This window comes from Chanodichthys erythropterus, chromosome 8 (genome assembly GCF_024489055.1).
Source record: "Chanodichthys erythropterus isolate Z2021 chromosome 8, ASM2448905v1, whole genome shotgun sequence".
NCBI classification, from domain to species: domain Eukaryota; kingdom Metazoa; phylum Chordata; class Actinopteri; order Cypriniformes; family Xenocyprididae; genus Chanodichthys; species Chanodichthys erythropterus.
Genome location: NC_090228.1, coordinates 40,271,663 through 40,287,959, shown reverse-complemented (window position 1 = coordinate 40,287,959; position 16,297 = coordinate 40,271,663). Strand labels below are relative to the sequence as shown.

The 16,297-nt window shown below is 37.8% G+C and overlaps 1 protein-coding gene across 1 annotated transcript; it reads left to right on the top strand.

Annotated features, from left to right (window-relative positions):
• The first annotated feature begins 13,953 nt into the window (after positions 1-13,953).
• Positions 13,954-16,076, top strand: LOC137025246 (zinc finger protein 845-like). Its single transcript, XM_067393265.1, has 3 exons — positions 13,954-14,351; positions 14,427-15,176; positions 15,225-16,076. Exons 1-3 carry the CDS (start codon positions 14,001-14,003, stop codon positions 16,074-16,076), a joined length of 1,953 nt encoding a protein of 650 aa, XP_067249366.1. The 5' UTR covers positions 13,954-14,000.
• Positions 16,077-16,297: the final 221 nt, after the last annotated feature.

Genomic DNA, 16,297 nt, shown 5'->3' with positions numbered 1-16,297 from the left:
AACGCCCGAAACGCTCAATTTGCGCTGCAGGATATCTATTCACATCTTTGCATTGACTTAACATGTAAATCACTCGCGCTTAACGTTTCATTCACATCTGGTGTGAACACACCATAACTCTTGCCTTTGACATGTACGTATACATGGGTGTGATTGCTCTAGGCTAGTACCTGGAGAGCGAACATGTGAGCGGATCAGTGCATCACGTTATCTACTGCTAAATTTAAATGTGCCTTCTTCCTTTCTTCCTGTGCTTTCTTCATTATTTTCATTATTAAACACTTGCAGTCTGTATAATTCATAAACACTTACAAATCCTGACACCATTTAAAATTCAATAATTAAAAAAAATTCCCAATATTTTTATTGAAATTTTTTTGTTTTCCAAAAGACAAAAAGACCATATAACACAGGTCCACATAAAGAAAAAGAACAGGTAAACATTCCCACACTCATTCACTCACATACTTGCACTTCTTAATATTTTTAGTTCCCAGATATAATGTTCATATAAGGTTCCCAAAGTTTTTCAAATTCTTTTAGTTTCCCTTTGGCAATATAAGTTAGTCTTTCCAGTCCTATACATTCTGACAGTTCTTTGGTCCATTGTTTTCTTGAGGGTGCTTCCATTTTCTTCCAGTTCAAGGCAATAGCTCTTCTAGCATGCAAAAATCCAAAGTCCAGCAGTTTTGTTAATTTCTTAGTGGGTAGTAAACCTTTTGGATACATTCCCAAAATGCAAAGTTTTGCACAAAGAGGTAGTCTTACATTGAATACATTGGACAGGCACTGAATTACATCCGACCAGAAACCCCGTATTTTTGAACACTCCCGAACACAATGAATGAGTGTTCATTTGTAGTTGTTGCATTTGGTGCACGTATCAGGAATATTCAATAAATTTAAACAAAAACATTGAAGTTTGATTTCTAAAGCTCACCTTCTGCTTCAAATTACACAGTCAAAGCATCAGTGGTTATTCCTGACAAAAAGGATGGTTTATAGGTCAAGGAATAGCTGGTACAAGAACAACAAAATCTATTATTATGATTATTATTATTATTATTTACTGAGTGAACATCACACACACCAGTAGCTCCAGAAATTTCTTGAAAAATGAAGGACCACCACTTTCAACTTAACCTAGCAAAGACAAAACTGCTTGTGGTCTCAGCCAACCCAACATTTCATCACAACTTCTCCATTCAGCTGGGTTTGTCAACTTTAACTCCATCCAGGACAGCCAGGAACTTGGAGTTGTGATTGATGATCACTTGAACTTCACAGACCACTGTTGTATCAGCCAGTCAATTCCCCTCTCCATTGCCTCCATAACTTTCTAATTGATTCCTCTGCGATACTGCACTTGATATAACACACAAAAATCAAGTTGACATCCATTGCTTTCTGTTTAATGGCCATTTATTTTTTATTTTTTTTACTTTAGCTTTACTTTAAAAGAATCTAAAATGAAGGGAATCCTATCCTTTTAATCATAATGCAAATAACATTCAAACAAAGAGCAAGTTGTATTCTGTCTCACTTTGAAGTTCTTTTAGGCCATCCAATATTCAGTTCCTTGGTCCCGAACATACACATACACTTGATCCAGTTCCTAGTTCCTTCTTAGGCCTGTTATTTAAATACACCCCTTTTGACCTTTCTAGAACATGTACAGGAAATTTCGACATTTGCATCATAAGCATATTATGTAATGCTTAAAGCAGGAATTAAGCAAACTATTAAAAGAAGTCATACAAAACTCCATCTTCCTCAAAACACTCTTTACACTTTTCTGAAAAGGCATTCAACCTCCATCAAGAAAATTTCCATCACACTAATATGCAAAAATAACAGAAATAATTGTTATATATTTCCCATTTTTACAGAGCCTCACACATGACATGCAGCAAAAAAAGTCAATTGTGGGCACTCATTACTAAAGCCCCGTTCACACCGCCGGCGACTTTTTCGCTGCATGGCATTAGTCTCTGTACTGTGAAGTCGGTTGTGGGCTTTCCTAGTGCTGTTGCTGTAATGTCATTGGTAGACTGCACGTCTGATCATATCTATAGAAAATGCATTCTGCTGTTGTAGAGTGCTGTGACTGCAGTGCTCAATGCATTAACGATCGATCTATCAATAAGTTAAGCTCACTCATTCTGTCAAAAATGACTAAAACATCATTCGAACTTGACAAATAATCAATGTTCTTGTCTCTAATAATCAACACAATGCAGGGGAAACTGTAATATGAACTGCAGCAGCAGTGTTAAACTGCTCACAGCGTCATATAATTAACAACACAAAATGTATGATGAATCAAACTCACAAGACTGCCAACCACGTCATTTCCATGCATCATTTTATTATATCCATGTATGTACAGTCAAATCATATAAAACAGTGAAATCACTCAGGAATTGTGTCATGTCTGTCTTGCCTGCACTCGAGATGGTGACGTGAGCTCCAGAGAGCTCCTATTGGTTGTGGCTCACGAATTTCTCTTCTCATTTTAAAATTCTGATCTTTTATTGCATGTCTCCCGTCACTTGACATGCCTACATTCCATCGCCAACAGTCACTGTCACCGGAAGTCGCAAGAGCTCCATTGAAATGAATGGGTTCCTGTCACTGCTTGTCGCTGGTGGTGTGAACGGGGCTTGAGTTGTTCTCTCAGTTTACTAAATAGTGTGCATGAGGGAATGAATTAGTAAGTCATATGCACGATTTAGCAATTTGAGCTACAGTAGCTCGTCTGTTGGATTGAACCACACGGGCCAGTCTTCACTCCCCACGTTCATCAATGAGCCTTGGCCGCCCATGACCCTGTCGCCGGTTCATCACTGTTCCTTCCTTGGAACACTTTTGATAGATACTCACCACTGCAGACCGGGAACACCCCACAAGAGCTGCAGTTTTGGAGATGCTCTGACAAGGGCCAAATTGTGATGTCTAGACGACTGGGTCAAACTAGGGTGACCACCTGCTAATAAGCCCAAGGGGGGACAAGGGCTATGTTTCTGAGGGACAATGTGGGACACTGCCTGGCGAGGCGGTGACTCCACCCCATGGGCAGACTCAGTGATAATGGTTTACTCATTTCTAGCACATAAAACATGTGTAATTGCTGATGTATGCTCATGAATAGGCCAACCAATGTCAATTTTTTTTTCTAAATGTATGTCCTATATGTATATACATATACATACATGCAAAATCAATTGGTAGTTACTAATAGAATAATGAGGACACAAACATTTACATTCAGTCGCGTTCGGTCCCATTTATTTGCATACACATACCTACACCGTTTTAGTCCAAAAGTGTGCACATTTGTAGAAATACACATTTTGCATTCAGATTGCATTATGGTTTCATAATTACCAAGGTCATAAAATATAATTTGCTAAGGGGGTTCGGGGGCATGCTCCCCCGAGAAAATTTAGATTTCTCTGGTGTATGTGCATTTTTAAGACGTTTTAAGGCCAACAAATTGGATAACAATAGCTTTAAAACCATGTTAACAAATACATGCATTCACAGTTTTGAGGCAGCTTTAATCGCATGTGTGGTAATTTCATGACTTAACTTACAACAGAGCAATGACGGTCATTGCTCGTATTCTTATGGGCTTTATTTAAGCTATAATAAAGTAATTATGCAGCGCGCGCCGGCGCATTTGCGCATGCAATTCTTGAGTGCGCGCCGCGAGCACAGAATAACAGCTGATTGGACATGTTAATTTTTCTGAATTTTACTGATAGTATGAAAACATCTCACCTGACCGCAGTTCACTGTTGTTCAACTGAATCTCCCTCTGCGTCACTTGTAGCCTATCTTTTCCAATTTTCATTGATTCAACTTATTCGTTTAAAAAGCTGATTTATTCAGTAAAGAAACAGCGCCATTTGTTGCTCAGGGACACAATGCTCTGGATTTGATCTGAACTATATTCGTTGGCGAAATTGTGCAGAAACAGGCAATGATGTCTAAAATGTAAACATGAATAAAATTTATTTAACATTTGTTATGCTGATGTCTGGAGAAAAACGTCACTCTTCATGTGATATTTATTAACACAGTGAAAGCGTGCACTCTAAATGCGCACCGACACTAGTCTAATCTACAAGACAACATCACATACAGGGATGTCAGATCGATTGTGCATCGTTAAAACAACAATTATGATAAAATCGCACACCCCTAACCGACCCTCTTCACAGTATAAATAACATTTGAAATTCAGGTCTGTAGACATTACTATTTAGACTTTTGGTGGCAGTGAAACAGCTACTCTGGTGGCGTCAGTCAATCTATCTTTTTTGGTGGCATTTTATTTTCTTTCACTTCATGAATTTACATTATACATTTAAATTAATAGTACCCAATGCAAAATCATACTGGGGTGGCCAGAATTTATGCAGGGGTGGCCGTGGCCACCCCTTGAGGGCGCCCCTGTGCGTGACACAATCTCAATTTGCGGGACGCATGAATTGGGCTTCAAACGCTGTGCGCGCACGCGCTACGCGGGACGGGTGGTCACCCTAGGTCAAACTCGCTCAAATCGTTATGCTTGCGCATTTTTCCTGCTTCTAACACATGAACTTTAAGGACAAATTGTTCACTTAACAGTAATTGCAGGTTTCAAACAGAGATGGCGACAAAGAGGCAAAACATACAGACTGCAGCTTTAAGGTAGGAAAATACCTAAAACAAATCATAAGCAAAATTTGAAATCTGCTGAATCATCCTGAACACATTTCAGGGACAACTTGGCAGAAAATTATTAAACAGATTTATACATCATCTATATGTGACCAGTCACGGAAACCAGGGACACAAGTCGGCAGCACAACATTCGCGCAAAATGAAAAAGAAGCTTTTTTTTTTTTTCAAAATTGGTGATTTTCGTTTTTTTGCAGAATCTGTTAGTTGAGATCACGAAGAAGCCTCTCCAGCAGTATTGGTATATTTAAAAGTGTACATTTTAAGTTTGAAATCGGCTTGTTTTTCTGAGATTCTATCTCGCAGTTGGGGCGTGTCATTGTCTGTTTGTATTTCCTTACAGGAATCGGATACGCCGGCTTTTGTTTCTTTTGTTATTGCCCCCGCCCTCCAAGGGAAGCGTGGCTACTTAGTATGCAGCGCCGGCTCTGCTGGATTCTTTAGCTGCGGAAAAAAGTGGCGAATTATTGGACATTTAGAGGCAAACAGACGGTTACACTCCGAAGCTTCATGATTCATTTGTTTTGAATCAGTGATTCGGAGCATGTATCAAACTGCCAATGTCACGTGATTTTAGTAAACGAGGCTTCATTACGTCATCACTGTTTCGAAACATTTCAAAACAGTTAGAAATTTCAGTGGTTCACCGGTAGAGGGCAATGATAAAGTGAACCCATGAATCATGCAGATTCACTGAGAACTGTTGAAAAAGTGTCTATGGGTTTTACCTGATCTCTGATCAGTTTTATAAATTTGTAGATGTTTTAATTAGACATTAGAATAATCAAAATAAATAATGGTAGTTATTAATCTCTTATTTGCCTGTTTAGCTTGAGCCATGGAACAGAGAAACAAGCCTTGAAAATTGATAAAAGAACAGATATACAGTCACTCTATATGTAATCTTATTAGAGGATTAGTTAATTGCATTTGATTGATTTTACTTTCAATAAAACATTTGCAATAGATTTGTAAAAGGTGTTTTTACTGCATGTTTAGTGTGAGTTTTGTTGCATTTACACTGTTCTGACCACTAGGGGTCACCGTGGAGTCGGGTGTCAGATTGTTTCGAAGCCTCGAAACATCATGGCACATTTGATTCAACTGCTTCAGTGTTTCACGAAGCCTCGCTCTGCCCATAACTAACAAAAATGCACAGTTCAGAGTGGTTTTAATCCAAAAAGTGCAAACAAGTAGTTTTCCCAGTTGTGCACAGTAGCATTAGTCAAAAACAAAACAATAGTGATGACCGTCTGACACTGATGCTCCGACACAAGCTTCGAACTCGGAGCAGCATTTTTCTTGAACTACTGCTTCGGAGCTTGCTTTGGGGCGGAAAAACACACGTGACCGATGACGCCTGAAGCAGCAACTGCTTCAGTTCTCTAAGTGAATCACGTGAGTGGTTCAGACCAGTCGATACTGCTTCGCATCGCGAGAGGCTTCATGACGCGAGACTTTGCTGTGCGCACGCTTCAGCAGCTTTTTAGGTGCGTAATAGGACTATATAGACACCCAAAATGATGCACAAGATGTGGATTTGTTGTATTAGGAGTTTGCATAGTTGTTATTTTCACTGCATTGTTTGATCATCTTCATGGAGCCAGCTAGGAAGAGAACCTGTTCTCCAATGTGGGAACATTTTTATTTTTATAAGTTGAATAAATTGCTTTATTATACCTTGGTTATCCTACTGCACCTGGCTTATTTATTTCGTGGCTGGTTTATTTACATCATTCACACAAACCCTAGTTATACTTATACAGACATTATATTGCTATCTTCAATTTCGCCACTAGATGTCACTGAAACGAAGCTTTGAATGAATGAACCCACTTTCAAAACAATTGATGAAGTGGTTCAATACTGATTCGTTGCTTCATTTGGACATCACTACAAAACAACAAAGAGAGAGAAAACAAAAACAAATGCGATAAATCAAACTTATTTATAATATATCAATAAATGTAAGTTTGGCTATGCCAATGTCCAGACCCAAAATACATGTGCAATTCAACTTCTCTATCTTCCATTTCCCTAAAATGGCTGCCTTTTAAAGCTTTGGCTCCTCCTATATTTGGAACATACCATTTTACGGGGAATACTTTTAAGTTACATAAAAGTAGTTAAGTTCATTATAGTTCGGCTCTACAACATCCATCATTTGTATATATTACAGTTGAAACTGCTCAAATCAATAAAGACAAGACATATAAAAAAACACTTACATCCACTGTTCTCTCCCTCCCCTATGAGGTCAGAACCAGATGGAGAAATCTGCCATGAGCAAATGTTAGCTTAAAAATGGCTACTTCCCATAAGTGAGAGGTGCACCCGAAGGTATGTCTAGCTGTTTGAAATGCATTGAAGTTAACTTGATAACTAAAGAAAATGAAATAAACACCTATTGTGTAAAGTATTTTTGGTATTATTTTCTGTGTAACATTATTGGAACAGGATGCATCACTGAACATTAAACATTTAAACAAATAACAATATTTAACAGACAAAAACAAAACTAACAACTTGGGATGATAAATGGGATGTTACAACACCAAAATTAGGGCACAACATACAACTACATAAGGATGGTATAGTTTTCCGGCATTTAGTTTGTACATATGTTTAATGGTGGAAACAGTTTGTTGTACATGTACCCATGCTCAGTCCCTTCAAAATAAAAGTCCTAGGTCACAGTCAGTCTGTGACAGTTAGCATTTTTGAATTGAATGTGATGCTAATAATTTTAGCCCGTGGTGGAGCAAGTGCTACTTAATATTCTTAACAAGGATTTACTAACGTAATATTAAATGTATCAGATTAAATTCCTACTTAAGTAAAAGTAAGTATCCGTAGCCGTAAAACGTGCGTTAAGTCAAAAGTAAAAGTATGAAGAGTTTAATGTACAGGATTTTTTTAATCCTTTGACTCAAACCAGGTCTAACCACTAACTGAGGTCTAAACCAGGAAAGATAAATTAAAAGATAAATTACTGACATTTACAATGGTCTGATTTTTCCCGTTGAGTCTGTCATTGCTATGCAACCATGCAGCTTTACAGGGGGTATGGCTTATCTAAATGAGATGTAAATGAGCCCTATTGTCACTCCCAGCAGGTGACAAATGGCGAGAACTGCGAGTTTTAGAGGCTTTTTCTCTCTTTAGAGCTTTTTTGAGTGCCTACCTTCAAATGGCCACAACTTCTCCAAATATTATCAGATTTCCATGTGTTACACATTGTTGGAAAGCTTGGAGACTACACTTTTTAGAATCTGTGACTAACTAAAAATGCCCCAGAACCGACTTGTGTCCCTACTTTCCGTGATTGGTCACATATGTCAATGTCATGTGGTTGTGCAATTCAAGGTAATAGACTGGCTTCATTGGTTGAAGGTTAGGTTATCTAAATTCAGACCAGAGCTAGACCCTATTTGTGATAGATGTAAGCAGGCACATGCCCAAGTTTGTATAACTTTTGGAAATCGCCAATAGACCCATCTCCTTTTATTGCTAAATTTGGTGTTAGAGCACAGAACATGTGCCTAAGTAGCCATAATGGTTTATATATATTTGGTCTTTGTACATTGTAATTGATACTTTGTCTGATGGGTAGAGGGATGGGTTGTGTTGGGAATTTTGACTCTAAATACTGTAGTGTTTCATTTTCTTTATCTTGCATATTATAAAATCTTAAATAAACAGACCTTGTTAAAAAAATACACTTGCTCATGTAAGCAAATAACTTCCAGAAAACTCTTCTTTACAATACAGAAGAAACCTCCCATAATGACCTTACTTTGGAAGGGTTCTAACACAAAATTATGACTTTTCTGAACATATAGGCAGATGGTGAACCAACCAAGGATATATTCTTCCATTTAAAAAATCAAAACATTAATAAAAAGCTGTTATTCTTCTTCAACTCAATCTCACACAGTTCTGTTACAGTCAGTAATGCCTTTCTGCACAGTGAATCTCTTATTTACATTATTATTTGCTATAATGAGAGAATTTGCAGGGCATGCAGAACTCAGAATCCAGTGACCACTTAAAACACTGTCTTTGTTTAATGTCTATTTTTGTGTGTGATATGAACTCTGCTATATAGACCCCTTAAAAGTTTGTAAATATTGCAACGTTTCCTAGCTGGAGGCAAAAAGAGGCGCTGGACGCAATGTTGACAAGCGTAAGCTAGCATGTTTTAGGAGGGATTTTTTTAAACATGGATGCAGAAGAAGGTTCGGAACTGTCCGAATATGTACAGTCACTGACTCTGCGGGACTGTGACAGCTATTTTTGTAAATTAACTCTCGCGGATGGAAGCAGGCTGCCTGACCCGGATGCCATACAGCCACGGGAGTGGCATGAAGACTTGACGGGGATGCCGAGGGTGGAGTGGCCGGACATCTACACTTACCTCATCGAGTCACCAAGAGTTTACAGCCGAGAAAAGCTACGGGCATATAAATCCCTGGATGCAAACAACTATGTTATTAATGGTCACGTTCAGACATTACAATACAACATTTTACGTACAAATCTTTGTGTGGTGCGGTCAGAGGTGTTGCCTAGCCAGAGGCAAGGCAAGAAGGGTGACATGTACCACACCTGGGTGATCGTAAATCGGGACAGTACAACAGTGCAATTGTCAGTAAATAGACAACTATTTATTATTTGCTGCAACCACTGTTATAAATCCTAATTAATATGTTTTGAAGTCATGGATATATTACTCTTGAGGGAAAGATTTCATTGAAAACTTGAGTTTTGAACCAAAAGTGCTCTTCCTTCTATTCTGGCAGCCAAAAACACAACAAGACGACATTTTAAAGTCAAAACTTCAAACTTTTAGCACGCCTGCTATGAGATCTTCCTTATGTTTTGCCTCCAGTTAGAGCGGTGACGTCACAGTGACATAGGCGATTGAGGGGTCTATAAAGTCATGCACAGTTTTTTTTTTACATGTATTTTAAACTTGTAACCCACATTTGTAGCTATTTGAATATTAATACTGTATATCAGGTATAAATTGTTTCTACACCCAAACATTACAGTTTTGCTTATTAGATAGAATCTCACACTCTCCCATGGGAAGTTCTTAATATTTTTTTGTGAGCGGGACTTTTATTTTGGTCTGGTGGTGTGACGTCATAGAGCTGCGCCGCGCTCCTGCATCAGTTGTGATTAGGCTGAATAAAGGTTTGTGTTTTTACACATTTCAAATGTTTAAATCAATGTAAACTGTTCAGTCAACTTAATAGTTTTTTTTTTTTTTTTACAAGTTATGTACAGTTAATTAACCATTATTGAAAGTAACGTTGTAGTGCTTTATTTAACATTAATGAGTGTTATTTATTCTTTTTTTATGTTAATTATCTTAAACAGGACAAATACACACAAAAAAGTCGTTAAAGTGACTTAGATCCACGTGACACTATTATAAAGATGGAGTTTATTAAAGAGGAGAGTGAAGACTTTAGGATTGAAGAAACATTCAGTGTGAAACAAGAAGAAACTGAGGAACAAATAGGTTGGTTTCATTATCAAAGCTGAACTCATTTCATGCTTATTAAAATATCTAGCACTACAGAAATTAATGTTTTTGAAGAATACAAAGAATTTCACATGACCAGACAAATACTAATGCTGCCTTCAAACTTGGAAGCAGGATCTTCTTAAGTTGATGTTCGTTGTTACGTCACACGGTAACTTCAAATGTAAAACAACATTGCATATTTGGCTGTGTAATTTAAAGATAAATCCTCATTAAAGTTACAAAAGCTAGTGAAAAAACTGAAAGTTACCACTGAATTTGTGGAAGTGAATTTGTATAGTGAAATAAAATGGACTGAAAATTTCAAATGTGCACAAATGATGTGCACGACATGTTCTATTATTCATTACTGCCGTGATCATTATCACTCCGTAGACTATAATACCCGTCAAAATAAGTAACCCTGTTGTAAGCCAGATAATGCAGACCTTATACATAATTACAACCACAAAAATTTGCAAAATCACAATAAAGTGTTGCATTTTGTAAACAGGGTGTTTTATCATACAAACCGCTTCAGATCAGTCTGAACGAAGCACCCATATCCTAGGGAGCTGTTTTGTTGTCTCGCTGCCCTATCAGGCAATGACTTTTACGGCTGCGTTTGTGCATGAAGGCACCTCATGAAACTGATGTCAGACAAATTTCTGAGGCAGCGTAACCGTTTAATGGTCTACAGCAAAATAGCGCGAGCTTTGGCGAGAACTAAACAAATATTGAATTGCTACAGTAGTAATTTTTCTTCCTAGAAATGACATCAAAAGTGGAAAATGTTGGTCATAAATATACATGTACACAAACTGACCAGCAAACAGAACTTTTGGACACCAATTTTATTTTTCTAGCTCAAATCACAGGATTGTGGGATATCAAAGGCAGCGAAGCATACATCTATGCTATCTTCAAAAACTGATCAGGTGAAGGTATCTCAAGAGACAGGAAGTGAAGCTAACATTGGATTTGGACATACCTTGATGCCTTGCTACCTTGAAATGTGTCCTCCGAAGGCAGTATTTTCCAGTTTTCAGATGCAGCCACTGTCTGTTCCCGCCCCTATTGTAAAGCAAAACGTGATTGGTTGTAGCAAGAGTGTGCTGTGATTAGTTGGCGCAATGTGGACGTTGTCTGATTGTTTTGAGTAATCGTTGGGTCAACCTATTTGTGGATTGATGAGCCTTGACGCTAAAACGGTTTCAGAATCCACAAATTCATGAGGTGATTCACAAATGTGCAGGAAGAGTTCCACAAATGCACAGGTGATAATTCACAAATAAATGCAGGTAGAGTTGTGCTTGTGACATAAAAACATATGTGATTTTTTTATTATCAAATCTCATTTTATTTATTTGTGAAACTCCCAACATATATATATATGTGGATCTCATTCTATTAATTTGTGCATGTGATACTTTTTTGTAAATCTTTTTACATTTATTTGTGGATCATCTATTTATTTGAAAAAAATGGAAACACTTTACCACTTTAACTGGTTTTGACATTGGCTGTCATGAGGCCATTATAATAGTGTCATGAATATGTATCTTGAGCTCAAGTACAGTGGTACAAATTGAACCTGTCATTAAAATGTCATTAAGTGACAATACTCTGACAAATAATTTTATAACAGTGTCATGATTATTTTTCATTTCATGTTTTTTTGTTTTTTGTTCTCCAACAGAAGTTTAGATAATATACAATTTCAAATTTCGTAAAAAAGATGACAGTGTTATAAAATAATGGTAACACTTTATTTTAGGGTCTTTTAACTAGTTGCTTATTACTATTAGCATTCATATGGCTAAAATATTGGCTATTTATTAGTACTTATAAAGCACATTGTCAGACACAGACGAGGACACAGATGAAGTAAGTGCAACAGAGTTTATTAACAGAGGTTTCAGACACAGGTGAAGACACAGGTAGATAATCTTGACACGTAGAACTGGTGAATGGTATAACAATGTAAACTTTCCTTGGCAGATGACGATGGTGACACAGATGATGACGGAGGACTCAGGACTGGAGATGAAGACGATGAAGACAACAGTAGGTACAATGTACAGGTAAGACGAGGTCGAGTGACGTGTAGGGATCGGTGCAAGACCAGACAATGAGTGAATGGGACTGGTGTGCTTATATGTGGCTCTGGTGATGATGCACAGGTGTTCAGTATTCCGGTGATTGTGAACGAGTGGGCGTGGCGTAAGTGTCCGTGTCTGAAGGTGCAGGTTGTGTAGCCGTGACACACATATTAATGCCTTATTCTACATGACCTTATTCTACATTCTTAATCCTACCCAATACCTAAACCTAACAATTAACTATAATAAGCAGTAAATTAAAAGTTTATTGAGGGAAAAGTCATAGTTAATCGTATATATATGTGTTCCCTATACTGAAGTGCTACCAAAATAATGTAATGTTAAGCCATAAAGCTAAGTAGTTTTTTAAGTTTGATAATTAATCTGCTATGTCATGTTTATGACAGGTTATGATGTTTTGCTAATGTCAAGTTGTCATGACAAAGACACTGACAGGTTATGATGTGTTGGTTTATGTCAAGTTGTTGTAACAAAGACATCTCAAACACTTTGCATTAAAAATGACATAATTGAGCGAATGACACTTAATGACAGTTGTCATAAACATTCATAAAACCTCCTTCATATTCATGACACGTGTCATGTCAAGATTATGAAGGTGTCATATCAGTCTTATGCACACCCCTTCAAGTAAAGTGTTACCGAAAAAAATACTACAATTGTTACCCCCATAGGAAATTTTGAAAACGTAAGTGAAACAAACAAATACACAAAAGGTTGGGCTCGAAATCGTTCCTTATCAAAGTCAAAGACACCTAATCCATGGATGGCATGCTTGCACATGCACTGTTGCACACGAATGGAGTGTGTGGATGTCTGTATACTTTGGCCTTTACCTTGACAACACTATTTGACAGCGCAAGAAACATTTTTCTCTCTGGGCTGCCTATTGAGGAACCCAAAAGACTCCTGTAAAGTGAATATGAATTATTGAATCTTTTTGTAAACAAGTTGTGTGAAATGTTTTCAGTTGAAAAATTCAGTTTTTTTTTTTTTGGTTTTTTTGCAATTCAACATGTTGTTGCACCTTTTGAGGTCCAGAAAGGTAGTTGGAAACATGGTTAAAAATAGTCAACGCCGTTCAACCTTAACTGGTTAACAGCTGTTTGATTTTGCACAAAAAAAAAAAAAAAAAATACTTTATGTATGACAATGGTAAAATTGTTGAATAGTGAACTTAGTGCAGGCATCATTGTTTACATCCAAATGCCAACTCAGTATGGGCTGAAGCTAATCACATGAGCAGCATGACACATACATGTGATGCTGACACAGCATCCAGCCAATAATGAGCCGGCATTCGGACGTAAACAAGAAAGCCAGTTCACTACGTATGACAACGGTTCGAAATTGTTGAATAAAGTTTTTATTTTTGTTTTGTTTTTGTGCACAAAAGAATTCTCGTTGCTTCATAACATTAAGTTTGAATATATGTTTTGTTCTGCTGTGCTCTCTTACTTGCAGTTGGTTTTGATGCTTAACATGTATAAATGTTTGGTTGTCTGTGGTTTGTGCCATTAAACTGGTATTTACTATTTTCTTTTTTTTCCTCAGACCTGATGGCACTGAAAGAGGAGAGTGAAGTACTAAAAGAAGAGAGGGAAGTATTGCATGAAATGGAAGAGAAAGGTCAATATAACAATCTTCATGATTTCATTACTGGAGAAAAATCTTTTAGTCGCTCACAGACAGAAAACATACCCTCACGAAAAATAGGTCAAAAGACTGGTACTAGAACTCATTTCACCTGCAAACTGTGTGGAAAGAGTTTCAGCACAAAGCGAAACCTTAAAGTCCACATAAGAATTCACTCTGGAGAGAACCTATACACTTGCCTTCAGTGTGGAAAGAGTTTTAAACAGAAAGGACACTTTGAAGACCACAAAAGAATTCATACTGGAGAGAAGCCGTTCACCTGTCAACAGTGTGGAAAAAGATTCAGCCAAAAAGGAAACCTTAACAAGCACATGAATATTCACAATGGAGAGATGCCAACTCTGTCCACACATAAATTTGATCAACATGAAAACCTCAAAGTCCACATCAGCGTTCACACTAGAGAGAAGCCTTTCATCTGCCAACAGTGTGGAAAGAGTTTCATTCAGAAAGGACACTTTGAATACCACATGAGAATTCACACTGGAGAGAAGCCATTCACCTGCCGACAGTGTGGAAAAAATTTCAGACAAAAACAGAACCTTGACAGGCACATGACCATTCACACAGGAGAGAACTCCTACAAATGCCTTCAGTGTGGAAAGGCTTTCAATCGTGAAGAACACTTTGAAAACCACAAAAGAATTCACACTGGAGAGAAGCCGTTCACCTGCCAACAGTGTGGAAGAAGTTTTGGATTAAAACAGAACCTTGAGAGGCACACAAACATTCACTCTGGAGACAACCCCTACACATGCCTTCAGTGTGGAAAGAGTTTCAATTGTAAAGGTCAGTTGGAAAACCATGAAAGAACTCACACTGGAGATATGCCATTTGACTGCCAACAGTGTGGAAAAGGTTTCCGACAAAAAAGGAACCTTTACAAGCACATGAGAATTCACACTGGAGAGAACACCTACACATGCCTTCAGTGTGGAAAGAGTTTCAATCATAAAGGACACTTTCAAGACCACATAAGAATTCACTCTGAAGAGAACCTCTACACATGCCTTCAGTGTGGAAACAGTTTCAAACGTAAAGCAAACTTTAAAGACCACATGAGAATTCACACTGGAGAGAAGCCTTATACCTGCTCTCAGTGTGGAAAGAGTTTCAAACAGAAAGGAAATTTTAAAGTCCACATAAGAATTCACTCTGGAGAGAACTTATAAACATGCCTTCAGTGTGGACAGAGTTTCAAACAGAAAGGAGATTTTGAAGACCACAAAATAATTCACACTAGAGAGACACCGTTCACCTGTCAACAGGGTGGAGAAAGTTTCAGCCAAAAAGAAAACCTTAACAAGCACATGAATATTCACAATGGAGAGATGCCATTTCTGTGTGGACAGAGTTTTGATATACATGAAAACCTTAAAGTTCACATTAAAATTCACACTGGAGAGAAGCCTTTCATCTGCAAACATTGTGGAAAAAGTTACACTCTAAAAGAAAGCCTTAAAAGGCACATACAAATTCACACCAGAGAGAAGCCTTACGACTGCCAACAGTGTGGAAAGAGTTTCATTCAGAAAGGACACTTTGAAGACCACATGAGAATTCACACTGGAGAGAAGCCATTCACCTGTCAACAGTGTGGGAAAAGTTTCAGACAAAAACAGAACCAGAACCTTGACAGGCACATGACCATTTACACAGGAGAGAAGCCCTACACATGCCTTCTCTGTGGAAAGAGTTTCAAACAGAAGGGACACTTTGAAGACCACAAAAGAATTCACACTGGAGAGAAGCCGTTCGCCTGCCAACAGTGTGGAAGAAGTTTTGGAAGAAAACAGAGCCTTGAGAGGCACATAAAAAATCACACTAGAGAGAACTCCTACAAATGCCTTCAGTGTGGAAAGAGTTTCAATCATAAAGGACACTTTCAAGACCACATAAGAATTCACTCTGAAGAGAAGCCTTACATCTGCCAACAGTGTGGAAAAAGTTTCATACAGAAAGGAAACCTTCACAGGCACATGACCATTCACACTGGAGAGAATCCTAAAAGCATTTCAGATATAAAGAAACCTTGAATTACCACATAAGGATTCATGTAGCAGAGAACTGTTTCCTATGTCTTCATTGTGGAATTTCAAAGACATGAATCACATTAGGAATCATGTAAGAACTCACCAGAGAGAAGCTTTTCATCACTGTGGAAAGAAACAAAGCAAACCTTGAGGTTCAAATAAGTGTCCCAGATATACCTGATATACACTGTCTTATGCCTGGCTCACACTACAGGAGTTTTAAA